General features: G+C 38.3%; 1 protein-coding gene across 1 annotated transcript in view; it reads right to left on the reverse strand.

Moving 5' to 3' along the window:
• Positions 1–371: 371 nt before the first annotated feature.
• The window catches only part of LOC121638425 (myosin-9-like), a 32,933-nt gene continuing 19,193 nt past the window's right edge, over positions 372–14,111 (reverse strand). The window contains 17 exon segments of the mRNA XM_041983217.1: positions 372–1,346; positions 2,780–2,952; positions 3,081–3,189; positions 3,308–3,516; positions 4,794–4,917; positions 5,156–5,244; positions 5,509–5,637; positions 7,405–7,566; positions 7,649–7,861; positions 8,051–8,263; positions 9,542–9,790; positions 11,080–11,232; positions 11,470–11,574; positions 11,706–11,912; positions 11,996–12,140; positions 13,504–13,716; positions 13,919–14,090. Coding sequence (XP_041839151.1) covers positions 1,238–1,346; positions 2,780–2,952; positions 3,081–3,189; positions 3,308–3,516; positions 4,794–4,917; positions 5,156–5,244; positions 5,509–5,637; positions 7,405–7,566; positions 7,649–7,861; positions 8,051–8,263; positions 9,542–9,790; positions 11,080–11,232; positions 11,470–11,574; positions 11,706–11,912; positions 11,996–12,140; positions 13,504–13,716; positions 13,919–14,090 — 2,774 coding nt within the window. The 3' untranslated portion in view covers positions 372–1,237.

Here is a 14,111-nt window from a genome sequence, read left to right on the forward strand (position 1 = left end):
CCTTATAATTTTGACGTGAAAAAAGATCATTTCGACTCATTCCAATAGCATAGAATCTGTGATAATTAAGGGAATGATCATTTTTACATAATTTTAACCATGGTGGATAGTATATTTGCAATTGGGCCACTTGACTGAAACTTTTATGCTGACTCACTCTAAAATAATTCCTGATGTCAACCTTTGCTCCTGACATTTTGACAGAAGACAAAACCATCATTAGGGCCACTCTGTGGTACTAGCCAGTGCTCCATAAAGAGATAAAATATATAAATATAAGCTATATATAAAAATAGCTTTCAAAGGGTAGTTTGAAATTACTAAACTAGTTCTACAAAGGTATAAAACAGGAAAAAAAGGGATCACATGGATGCAACACTTAATACTTTGTCACTTTATTGCATTAAGGCATTTAAAAAATGCAGCCTTACAACTATAGCATCCTTTACAGGTCATTTGTATAACAATACATTGGTAGCATATAATACTAAAACATGTTGCATTCAGAGACTAATACACGGATAGAAACCTCCTCTGATGTAGAAAGTATAAAATTAAACATAGTGAGTTACTATATGACGACCCACCACCATTAACTAATAAAATGTAAAACCAGTAACAGAATATGGCAACAAAAAGAGTCACAGATGACAGTACATCATTTGTACCAACATTTTAAACACTATTGCCAAATTTCATTTACACCCAGAAGGTGAATATTTTCAAATGGTGTGCTCTTGGTGATTGTGTAATTTTGGTTGAAGCAAAACAAACAAAAAAAAAAAACACAGTGAGGGGAGAAGCAAACAGTACAGATACAAACATGTATACCAACTCCAGCAAACTCAAACTACAGTTTGTAACCGCATCAAAACTCCCTGAAAAACTTGCTGTGTGCAAAACAAGCAAAAATAACCAGTATTTTTTTTTCCTGCCCAAAAGTATCAGCACATAAGCCTAGAGAAAACAGCAATGGGTCGTTGCAAGTACAATATTTTAATAATAATATACCTATTCAGTAGAAAAAGACAAGACAAAGTATTTGCAAAAGCTTAGTGAAAAAATAACGTTTACATTCAATGAGATAATCCAGAATTTGGCCAAATGTAATTGAATTAAATGGAAAGGGGGGTTATAAGGCTAAACTCTTTCTTGTGTGCATGGACAGTCTTCTAAGATATTTGCATATCAAATGCGATCATTAAATGTTTCCGTGTATTTTCTCCATCTTCTCTGTTCACTCAGCTGCAGGCTCAGATGCATCAGCTGCCAGGTCTGCATCCTCGTCACTGTCCAGGCCGCTGCGATTCACTACACGCCGCATATTGAAAGGCAAATCCCCACGCCTTAAAAGAGAAGAAATATGTCACTGAAACAGTGAGAAATGCACAGTTGGAAAAGATTAGAAAACTATTTGTTTAACCCTCAGGTGTCTGTTTAATTTACTAAACTCTGAAGTCATTAAAGGATAAAATGTCCACTTCAAAAAACTGCAATAAAAAAGTAGAGATTAGTATTCTTTGATGTTTTTTAGGGTTAAATGATTCATTCCCAACAGAACTATCAATTACAGAATTTAATGACAAAAAAAAAAAAAAAAGAAAAGAAAGAAAGAATAGGAAAAAAAAAAAGAGAGAATTTATTTTCCATATAACAAATGTTCTGGTCTGGAGTATAGTTTTCATTCATTCATCCATTTACCCATCCATCTATTTTAAATCAAGTCCTGATCGCATTGTTAACCATTGCAATAAGCCCACCCTAATCAACTGAAAAGATCAAACAAAATGATCAATAAATCAGTGGCTAAACCTTCGGACTGATTATGCAAATTTAGAAAAACTAACTTCAACTCAAGAAAAAAAAAAGAAGTTTGAAAAAACACCTGCTCTCTTTTTCCACATCAGGCGCCAATTTCGCTGATAAAAAGGACCATATGTCAATGTATTATAAATGTACATGACATGTATTATAATATATATAATTACATTAGTACAAGTTAAATAACACAAATATCTTTAATCTGCACATCACTGTAAAGTACACCCCTCCCCTTCCATGTTTTGCTTTGTTTTTATTATTCCGTTTACTTTTTGTTTGTTTTACATAATATTTAATGTGACGTCAAGGATTAACCAAAACACAGTTAAAATTCACTACCCTCAAGAAATCTGAGGACAAAAATATCCCATTAAATATCTATAATTTGTTTCAAAGTTCCTAGAAATCATTAACATGGTGTTTTAAAGTTTTTGTTGTACTTTATTTTAAGAGGACAAGGGTGTAAGTTGTGTATTTTTTCCTTCTTAATTTATGTTTCCATTTAATAAAAAAAAAAAAAAATCTGAAAAATGTATTAAAATATTTTAGGTAAATAAATAAAAAAAAAAATGTGTACCATGTATACAAACACAGCCAAAATGATGACCAGACTGAGAGGAAAATAACGAAGCACAAGGACTGATCTGCATTTGTGCGGCTAGCAGCATCACTCTGCTGCTGCTATGACCAAGTCCACGGATTAAGTCACAAAAATACTTTCACAATGCTTTTCATAAGGCCACGTAAATTAACTGATTTAGGTTTTTTTCCCTACACTAGTCAGAGCTCTTTCAGTGCTACGGACCACATTTATTTGTGCAGCGTTTAAGTGATTCTATGAGAATTTACCTCAATGTGTGGAACTGTTGCAGTTCCCTGTCACTTTGCCCAGTAAACTGTCTGCTTCTAAATGTTAAATTAAGCCTACGATGCATGTTTAGATGTGAGATGCTTCTACCTGAGCTTGCTCTTCAGAGTGCTGACTTCACGGTTCATAGAGTCTGCTGACTCAGTGGCATCCTCCAGCTCTCTCTGCAGCTTCCTGCGGTACACGTTGGCCCTGGTCAGCTCCTCCTCCGTCTCCTCCAGCTGACGCTTCAGCTGGCGCATCCGGACGTTTGTTTTTTCCGCCTGTGGAAAGGTTTCATTTAGCAGGTAAAAATTATTACAAGCAGATCAGCTAAACTTCTTACTGGGAAAATAAATCCATTTTATTTTCCTTTTAATAAAATAGAAATCAAAAGAAAAAGGAGACTTACCTGATCTTTGAATTGCTCTGTGGTGCGCCTCTCATCCTCAATCTGTACCAACGACTCCTTGAGCTTCTTCTCTGTGCGCCTGGTGAGTCTGGAAGCCTGCAGGCGCTCCCTGAAATAAGCAAAAAACAAATTACAGTGCAACAGACCAGTAGTGTGTAAAAAGAAGAAAAAACCAAAATAATTTTGCTTATATGTTTAATCACAGCGTCCATTTCACTGCTGCTCACTTTGACTCGATGTCCAGCTGTTCTTCCAGCTGAGCAATCTTGGCCTCCAAGGTGGTGATGGTGGACTTGTACTTGGACTTGATGGATCCCTCGAGATCCTGCAGCTTCAGTTTCAGCTCCTTGTTCTGGCGATCCAGCTGAGAACGAGCGCCCTCCAGCTGCTGGGAGTTGCTGCGCTCGGCACCAAGTTCTGTGGTCAGCTGCTCAGACTGGTGTTACAGACACAGCACAGCATTACTGTTAAACAAGCTTCTGCCTCGTTACCCTGCAGCCTCTCCACCCCAAAACGCAACTTTTAGGAGTTTTATGTAGACTTTCCCCTTATAAGCAGAGGTGGGTACAGTAACCAGTAAAAAGTATTTGGTGAATAAACTGCTCAAGCACCGAGTAACTGATTGTTATGTCTGATTTATCTTTTTGGAAAGGATGTAAGCAGATAAGTTACCAAAACCCTTTTGACCACAGCTGTGTCAATTCATTCCTTCATAGAAAATGTACAGTGGTCCAATTAGCTTATTCAGTATTTAACAAAATGTTTACAAACACTAAAAGGGTCTATATCAGTGGTTCTCAAACTTTTTATGTCATGTACCACCTCAGAAGTTTCTCCAAATACCATCTTTATGACAGACTTTAAATACAGTAAAATAGATCTAGACTTTCCCACATTTCAGACAGAGGCAGGTTAGTTCCAAATTTAAAAAAAATGTTATTTATTGTAGAGATGTGGCAGCTAAAAGGGCTTTATCACCAGAATTACTCCTCAGCAAAGTCCTTATAACCGCTGGGGGTCTGATTTTGGTTGTTTGAATACTGTTGATTTGTCCTTTTTATACCAAATTAGAAAAAAAGTATCCTTGCCATACACATGTTTGATGATGTGTCTTTTTCCAGCTTCAGCTCTGTGATCCAATTTTTTCTCCACTTTAATTTTATAGATGTGGGACCCCAAAATACACAAAAATAATCAGAATCTTTTTAAAAAAAAAGTACTATAAATTAAATTAGGCTCTGTTTCTAGTAAATAACTGTTTTTTCTCTGTTAGGTGTGAAGAGATTGTTCAGCCATGGTTTTTGTTGGTCATGTGACTGCATTGCTACATCTGATTGGTGAAACTTGTGGCATCTCTTAAAAAAAACATATTTAATTAAATAAATGGTGGAGGAAAAAAAGGAAAAAAAGTTAGATTTAGTTACCTAATGTAGCGGAGTAAGAGAAGCATTTCTTCTTCTAAAATTTTCTTAAGTAAAAGAAAAAGTATGGTGCAGTATAACTACTTAGTAATTCTTTTTCCAAAAAGTTATTCAAGTAAATGTAACAGAGTAAATATAACTCGTTACTACCCACCTCTGCTGTTAAGTAACTCCTCGTGTATTCCAGATTACTGATATGTAGGTTTACTGTTACTAAAATGTGAATGTTAGCCATTTTGTCCTACTCACAAAGAATAAAGGTAGGAATTAGTACGGCATCCAGTGGCCTTACCTGCAGTGTCGTTCTCCTCAGACGATCGTTGACCATCTCGGTGTTGAGCTGTTCTTCATGCAACTCCTCCTCTAGCTGAGCGATCCGAGCCTCCAGCCTCCTCTTCTCATCTAGCAGCAGCGAACTGAAGAAAACAAAACAAAAAACAATTAATGTACTGAAGCAAATGCAGATTTCTTTAACTGCATAATCTCACCATCTAACCACACTGTGATACATCGTATATACTGTCAACATGTTCACAAATATTGGTTCCTTTGTAGTAATAACTGCAAATTTGAGCATCAATATAATTGCAGTTCTTAAACATATATTACATGCTGAACATTTATTAGATATAAGTGTTCTTGTCTGATCCGCACTTCTTGCTGTTGCTGCTGTTCATCTCATCCTGGAACTCATCCCTCTCGGTCTGAGCTTGCCTCTTCAGCTTGTCTGCAGTGGCCAGATCCTGAAGGAAGCCAAAGACACAAATATTTTATCAAGATTGCAACTGATGCTACAGATGCCGTCAGAAAAGTCTCATGTAAACATTGTGGCAGGTCGAGTGGAGTCCATGTTCAAATATTTTATGCAAGAATCATTTAATTCCAAATCAATGTCCTTCAGGAAATGAGTGACAGACTTTCATCTCTGAAATGTGGCTTTATACATAGTAAAGAACCTCTGGTCCTTCAATCAGATATCAGATTGTTCATCTCAGACTGACTCCTACCTCCTGGATGTGCAGGTTTTCTGCTTCCATGGCCTTGAGCTTCTTCTCGGTCTCCTTGGCCCCGTTGACTGCTTCATCTCTGGACATACGGAGCTCTTCCAGCTCCCTCATTTGATCTTTCATTTGAGCCTGGGGGGGGGGGGGGGGGGGGGGGGACATCCATATGTCAGCTCAAATCACATACAAGAGGTTTTCCAAACAGTATGTCCAAACATTCATCAGGCTGGGATTTAATGGTCCAAACCAATTTCATGATCTTTTAGATCTTTTAGAATATCTCAACAAATGGAGTTTTTTTTTTAAACATCTGATTTTTTTTTGTTTGTTTGTTTTTGTCAGTTTGATTTAAATAAAAGGCCAATAAATGTTTTCACTTCTGAATGAATGTGGGCAGCCTGCCAGCCAAAACTACTTGCTTGCAGAGTGTAAAATAACTTAATCATCAAGATGCAGCGATGCATTTGCAGTTTGGGGAGCTTCTCTTTCAGAGTGCATCATTTGGGGAGGAAAATATTTGAACAAAATTTTGCAGCATGTTTCTGCAGGTGTTGTTCAACCTCAGCAGGAAGGGAGTCTGAAGGAAGAGATTCTCCACTTTTACAAATGTTAAATACTGGAAGATGTAATCAGAAGATACTTTTACTTGATTATGTTTACCATAATTTGGTGCAAATATCATCGTCCACATTTTAGCTTTGTTTATTCAATTAATTCTTGATACAATCCAACAAAAACAGATAAGAAATAATCCAAACACAAGCATGAAAAGGGGCAGAAAGAACAAAAAATCATAAGGTTTAAGTCCAAATTTTTACTAGCATGTGCCTTTTGGCAGAGAAATGCATGACCAAATAACAAATTAAACGAATACTTGTATATATCCATACTGTAGCTGTAAACTATAAGCTGGGAAACATTCAGATCACAACCTGATGCCTTACCAAGTTTTAATCTAAAAAATAGAATATTTTTTTACAAAACTTTCTGTCTAAAAACATCTCCATGCTATCCACAGAAATCTCATGTTTTTAATCTTTATTCCAGTAATTAACCTCCTCAGACCCAAGATTTTGTTTGACTTGCATTAGATATTTTTTCTAGCTATTTGGGTTTAAGAGGAACCAATAAATTTAATTTTATGCTTTATACATATTATTATGATTATACACATATGATGTAGATAGTATTTAGTATTATGGTGCAGACAACCAAATATGTAATGTCCTTGTATGAGGATGCTAGGTTTGAGGAGGTTAAAAAAGCAGTTTACAGCTTTTATACATGATGCACAGAGGATACAGAGCTTTCCTTACGGGAAATGTAAAATTCCACAAGCAAATGGCAATTCTTCGTCTTCATACAACACGTCAGTCCTCGTCGAACCCATTTACGGTTCGCTCTGACGACACTTTAGAGAGGTTTATGTGAATCTTGTTTGCTACTGAAGTCAAGAATCTTTACATGTAAATATGTAAAAGATGAGGTGCAGATGCTGCCTCACTGGAACAGATGTGTAAAAAATTTGGGGGAATATATTGAAGAGACTGTTTTATGGAACAGACCTCACAAAGTTTTTTATGTGGAAACTTGACAGTATATTTATCAGAAGTTTAATAATCAATACTGTTATTTTCATTTTAATTTTCATTGTGTTAGTTGTCCAGTAAATCCAATTTTCCTTCTCTATGAGCCAAAGATCACATCTCTTATAATTTCCTCTTAAGATTAATACAATATTTTTAATTTCATCTTAAATATTTAACTCAGAATTACACTCCTTGTCCTTGAAGATGTACTCATGTCATTGGTGAAATGAAAGGTCCTGATTAGCAACCAGTCAGTTTGTGTGACGTTTGCAGTTTGGTTAACCGTTGTGTGGAGGAATGTGTATTTCACCTGGAGTTTTTTCAGCTGCTTCAGAGCATCATCACGTCCTTTGTTAGCCAGATCAATCTGGACTTCGAGCTCCGCCAGGTCCATCTCCATCTTCTTCTTGAAGGAGAGGGCATTAGCACGTTGTCTGCGCTCCTCCTCCAGCTCAACCTCCATCTCACGCACCTGAAGGGGTAAAAGAATGTTTAGTCAAGCCCTAATTCATAATAAAAGGTAGAAAATTTAATTCCATTGTCAGCCATTGTACCTGCTTAACAAGCTGCTTCCTCCTGTCCTCTCCCTGTTCATCTCTGGCTTGCAGGTCTCGGTCAAACTGAGCCTTCATTGCTTGCATGTTGACCTCCAGGCGCAACTTGGCATCCTCTGTAGCCTGCAGTTCATCCTCCAGCTCCTCCAGCTGAGTTCTCATCTCCTCCAGCTGCTGCTCCATGGCATGCTTTGACCTCTCCAGTTCATGAACCTACAAACGAGTTTGCATTTGATGCACATTCAGATTGAGCAGGAGAAAGAACAATTCAGTCAAGGAACCTCATTTCTAACTCCTGACAGGAGCAGTACATCCATCTTTGTTGCCTCCGCTAGTTTTGTTGCTAGTTTCTCAGAGAATTCTGACATGGATTATCTCTGATTTTCCAACATGTGTTCTTACACTCTTGCCGACATCATCCTTGGAGGAGACCAGGTCTTCCATCTCAGCTTTGAGCAGTTTACTGGCTCGGTCCAGCTCATTCTTTAGGTCCGTCATGGTCTCCAGCTCACGGGCCAAGTTAAGCGCTCGCGTTTCCTTCTCCCTGGCTTCAGCCTCGGCCTTGTCACGCTCCTCAGCATACCGAGTAGAAATAGTTTTTTCCTCTGCCAACATCTGATAAGGAAAAGATCAGAAGAGGAAACAAGAATCCATTACATTGTGTTGGGAGATAAAATAAAAAAAAATTGTGTAGTCTTTCTTCTATTTCCTTAATATTTTGTTACCATTACAGTAATTATTACTGTTACTGTGTACGTGCTGAAAAGCATTTATGTGACTACTGTAATACTGCATACTTGTGCACACCACTACAGTTATTACTAGTGTTTACACACTTGGACTTCTTTTATTCTTTTTTTTTAAATCCTATCTATACTCTTGTTAATTTTTAAATCTTTAACCTTTTCCTTGCTGCTGTAACAACTGTTATTTCCTCAGTCTGGGACAAATAAAAAGATTATCTCATCTTACTATCTTATCCAGCTCACTACCTTTTCAATCTCCTGCCCTCAGGCAGGCGTTACCGGGCACCCTGAGGAAAAACCACCAGACTGTTGAACAGTTTTTATCTGAAAGCTAAGAACGCCACATTAACCAACCTGAAGTAGTAAAGACGGTGACTATGTGCAACAGCTCACATGTGGATTATGTATTTGTGCTAGAGACACACGATATTGAATTTTTGGGCAATATATGATTATGCCGATGTTTTACAATTCATTTGGTCAATTACCAATACAGATACCCCACCACCACCACACTCACCTAATGGCAGAGATGATCTACTTTCCCTCTGTTGTGGAATTAAAATTCAGATCAAATGCAAATTTGCTGAAAAAAAAAAGCTGAAAATGATTCTCTACTTGTACAAAATAAGAAAATTATTTCAACTTGCATTATGTGCATGTCAAATTGAATGATGACTATTGTTTTTAAACAACTTAAAGCAGACTTGGATTGTGTTGTCCCAGTGCCTGTTACTTATTGGTTAATTAAAGCGGTGGAATGGCGAATATTGTGATGATAATATCACGCATCTCTAATTTGTGTAATCTTACTGGACACTTTTTTTTTTATGTGAAACTGATGATTACTGTGCAACTTGTTTTATGTTTACGGTGTGTTATGTGTGAGGGTAATCAGTATCCATATTTAAACCTTTTATGATTTATTGTTTTGTTAGTTTTTTTTCTTTAAGTCTTAAATTTCATTGTATTTTACAATGATGGAGTATCTGAATGAAATCTAAAAAACTGGCTTCACAAGTTTAGTTTGAACTGTTGCTTAAAACAACTTATGCTGCCATGTTGTAGCATCTGAGCTGAACAGACTCCAAAACTAAAAAGGAACAATTTCACTTCAATAGTACCTCTTGCTTTGAGATCATGTTACCTGATCAAACTTCTTCTGCTTCTTCTCCAGGTTGGACACAATCTGCCTCAGGTTGTCCTGGTCCACCAGGAGGTCGTCCAGCTCCTGCTGCAGACGGGTCTTTGTCTTGTCCAGTTTGTCGTATGCTGCCGTCTTCTCCTCCAGCTGCTGCGTTGTGCTGTCGAGCTCCCGCTGCACCTTTTTGCGGCCTTCTTCTGTCCCCTCCAGCAAACAGGCCTCCTGTTCCACTTTCTTCTTCATCTCTGCCAGCTGGAGGGAGAAAACAAAAAAATGGTAAGCTGAAAACATCCTTCTCCATCATTGGCTCTTATCATCTACGTTTAAATTAGGGATGCACAGACACCACAAGTTCTCACATTGGAGTACTTGCTGATACAGAATACTGATATGCGTACTAATAAATCCCATCACAGTCGTCCTGTGGCCATTCTCTAAATGTAAGGTTGAGAATCTTCACAATCTTCACAAATAAGGAGGATAAAGTGGTTTTGATGGATTATGTTTACAGCTGTGACAAAGCACATATATGCTGAAAATCAGCCTCTATTGCAGAGATAATGCCAAATTCCTATTTTCAAAACAGCACCTGTAATAACTTTGTTTCTGGGAAACTGAAAAAAAAAACTGACAAAGCACCTACATGCCCAAAATAAGCTTCTCTCACCAAAATAATGCCAAATACAAATTTATAATATGGCATCAAATCAAACTTTATTTATAAAGCACTTGTTATGCATAACAGCAGCACAAAATGCTTTACTCTAATAAAAACAACAGTTTTTGTATCTTAAAAAACACCAGGAATCACACATCCAAGTTCATCATAAAACAAAGCACACACACCAAATCTTACTCTCGCTCTCTCACACACACAAACTAAACTGACATAGAGCCCCAACCCCCACACCACTCAACCCCACTCTAAAACAACTGTCTGAAAATAACAGTATAAACGGACATATGTCTTGAACCAAGTGAGGAAACAATAACCTAGCGGTCCATCTACATCAAAAGCCACCCCACCCACGACCAAGGAGGTTGTCACCACTGGAACCAACCAGATCAGGGCAGACCGGGTCCAAACCACAACCGGAGAGCTGCAGGGGAGGGCCCAGGACAATCATCATGGCAACGATTACACGGTCAGAGTTAGCATAGTTCCCAATGTGGTGTACCCCCATGAGGAAACCACTAGAGTCAAAAATTTTAAATAAAGATGAAATTAACAGTCCAACATGTATAAAATTATACATAAGACCTCATATAAACTATTAACTTGATTAAAATAGATCAACAATAAAAGCAGAATTAAAAGGCTACGTAAACTTGTTTACGCATTAATTCCACAGATTAATTTCCTTGTATTAACCAGCTCATTTGACAGCCCTGTTTTTCTACGTTGGTATCAGATTCGGTAGTATGGGAACACTTTTCTAAATACAGTGTACACGCACGTAGTATCGGACCGACACCTGATACTGGTATTGGTGCATCCCTAGTTTAAATAAAGGATGAGGATTTTGCATCTGTGGACCGACCTGGGCCTGCAGAGTTAAAACCTGCTTGTCGGCATTCTTCTTGCTCTCCTCTTCCTCCTCCAGCATCTCCCGCAGGTTGTTCTGCTCCTCTTCCAGCTGCCTCAGGCGGGTGGAAAGGGCAAGCTTCTGACGAGTTTCCTCTTGGAGCAGCCCCTGCAATTTGGAGAAAGGAAATATGACACCTCGAGAAAAATTCTTTATTTGATTTCTTTGAAAGGAACAAACACAGTACAGCACTTTTTCCACTAGAGTTTATTCTGCATTTAAATTCAAATTTGCACCATAACACAGCTACTACAGGTAAACATGTTACCAGGCATTAACAGGATTAAAAGATATTTTTAAAGGAACCAGATGGTAGTAATAAACATGTATGCACTGTGTTTATACCTGTGTGTCCTGCAGCTGAGACTCCATTGAAGAAAGGTCCTTGCTTGATTTGATGTTTTTGCTGTCCGCTTTACTCAGGAGGCTGTTAGCGTTGTCTAGCTCTGCCTAATCAGACAGGAGAAAAAAAATGGTGAATCCACGTTTTACACTTTACTCCCACTCAGAATTAAACACATCTTTAACCTCCAAGCATTCAGCCAATCCCACGTCCTGTAGGACCGCTCCACCATCCGTACCTGCATCTTGGTCATCTTTTCAGCGAGCTCATGTTTCTGTCGCTCGCTTTCTCCATGTTTGACCTGCAGTTCTTGAAGTTGGGATTCGGCCTTCTTGCGGCGGTGCTCAGAGTCTCCTTTGCTTTGTGTCAGCGTCTTCAGCTCGATCTTTATCTCATTCCACTCGCTCTCTAGGGCTTGCTTGGCTTTCTCCATTGACGCCTTGTTCTGCAGGAGCAACACGTGACATCTTACTACTATGTAGAGACCCAAGATGGCAGATTTCTTCTGATTATTATTTTTTTCTTTACTCTTTTGGCCTGCTCCAGCTGTTCGTTGAGCTCCTCAAACGCTTGATTGTGTTTTTGTCTCATGTCGGCCATCTGCTGCTCGTGAACCGTGGCCTCTTCCTCCAGAGTCTTCTTCAGCTGAGCAACTTCCGTCTCACGTTTGGACCTGAAGAAGAAAAATCCACAAACAGCAGATGATGTGAACTTTTTTCCCATCCTGCACAACTCAGCTGAATCAGGTGCCTCAGAGCTGGACAACAAATTTCTCAAGGGTTATTTTTGTTTCTTTTAACTGACTAACAAGTCTTCCGTCTCAAACTCCTCATCCCTTTTCCCAGTTCTCATGCATATGATTCATCTCCTTGACTTCTCTTCACATCTTAACCTATGAGCAGAGGAAGTGAGGTCACAGGCATCTAAAACTACACTTCCTCCCTAAAATTGTGATGGATAGCTAAATATTTAGGTGATCTACAAAATTTTTCTAGACATTTACATCCCATCCAGGAGGGTTACATTCCAGCTGTAAAATGTATGCTTATTTAGAGACTTTGTATGGTAAATCCACAATGAGTGATCCACGATAACACCATTATTTATCATATTTTCATAATCGAACAAAGATTGCAATCGCTACTACGTTACTAAGAGTCCTGTATTTTGAACCTGAAGGCCTTCCTGTCAAACTTTCCACCAATCAGAGAGCTTAAATTGACAGTAATGTCCAATCAGGAGCAGAAAGTTCTGTGTGTGTCTAAGACCAAAAATAAATAGTTCACTATGGCTGGAATAAAGCCAAGAAAATGTTTTTGATGCACAGTAGCACCAAAAACCAGCTGAGTTGGTTTTGGGAGGATAGTAAGTAAATAGTAGCATAAATAACGGTAAATTAAGAAAAAGTATAAAAACGTAAATAGTTTCTGTAATTTGTTTCAAAGCCAATATGTCTTCTCCTGAAAACCAGATGAGAAAAGGCTTGGTCACTGTTGATCTGTGTTATTTCTACAAAGTTCTGTTAGTAATAAATTTTCTTGCTTTGGTCGGTCTTTATGCAGATAAATCTATTAATACATTCATTTTACATCATTTTAGCCTCATAGTCTGATAACTGAAGCTGTCCTGAAAACATCATGTCTGGATGTTGACTGATTGAAAGAGTTGAGCTTCTACATGGATTTTTACAAAAAGCAAACATAAAAAGAAAACAAAAAATGTCTTAGATGATGCAACATGAACCCAGTTTTTGCTGTAGCCTACTGCTGCATTTAATTTAATTTACAATGTGGGATTAATGTGAGACATGCCGAAATCTGTCCAAGAGACCATTTTCATTTCAAAGGTTCTTCAACTGACTTAAAACTCCTTTCTCAACAATTTTTCCAGTAAAGATTAGAAATGTGCGTGCATTCATTTGGTATTGATGAGTCCAGAGTTTCAGTGATTATGAGGACGATCATCTACAAGAAAACCCATGAAGAATAATTGAAAAGATAAAAAGAGTGACATCACTTAGACTAAGTGATTGTTACCTCAGCTCTTGCTGAGCTGCAGTGGTATCCAAAGTGTCTTCCAGCTCAGTCTTGAGGGCCTCCAGCTCCTCTCCCAGGTCCCTGCGCTGTTTCTCAGCCTTGGAGCGTGCCTGCCTCTCCAGCTCCAGGTCTTCCTGGAGCTCAGAGATCTGGGCTTCCAGCTCTCTGATCTTCTTCTGGGCTGTGTTCTTTGCGGCAGCTTCCTCCTCAATCCTGGGGTTGTTAAAAGAAAACATCAACATACAGCTGTTACGTGTGAAGGTTTACAAAAAGAAGAGCATAACAAACTTCTGTGTGTAAAAAAAAAAAAAAAAAAAAAGCTTTAAAAAGAAGCTAAATATATCTGCAATACTGCTAGATTTTGGAAAAACTAAACAAACAAAAAAAAAAGAACAATTCTAAATATCGTCTGAACCTGGCCAGTGCAGCGAGGAGTTCCTCCTCCTTCTTGGCCAGCTGAGCTCGTAGCTCAGCGATCTGAGCCTGCAGGTCTGCAATCTGGTCATGCAGCTCAGTAGAGTCGCCCTCAAGTTTACGCCGGTTCTTCTCCAGCTCTTGGCGCATCTTCTCCTCTTTTCTCAGACGATCTGTATGTATATACATATTTT

Source organism: Melanotaenia boesemani, chromosome 4 (assembly GCF_017639745.1).
Source record: "Melanotaenia boesemani isolate fMelBoe1 chromosome 4, fMelBoe1.pri, whole genome shotgun sequence".
NCBI lineage: Eukaryota > Metazoa > Chordata > Actinopteri > Atheriniformes > Melanotaeniidae > Melanotaenia > Melanotaenia boesemani.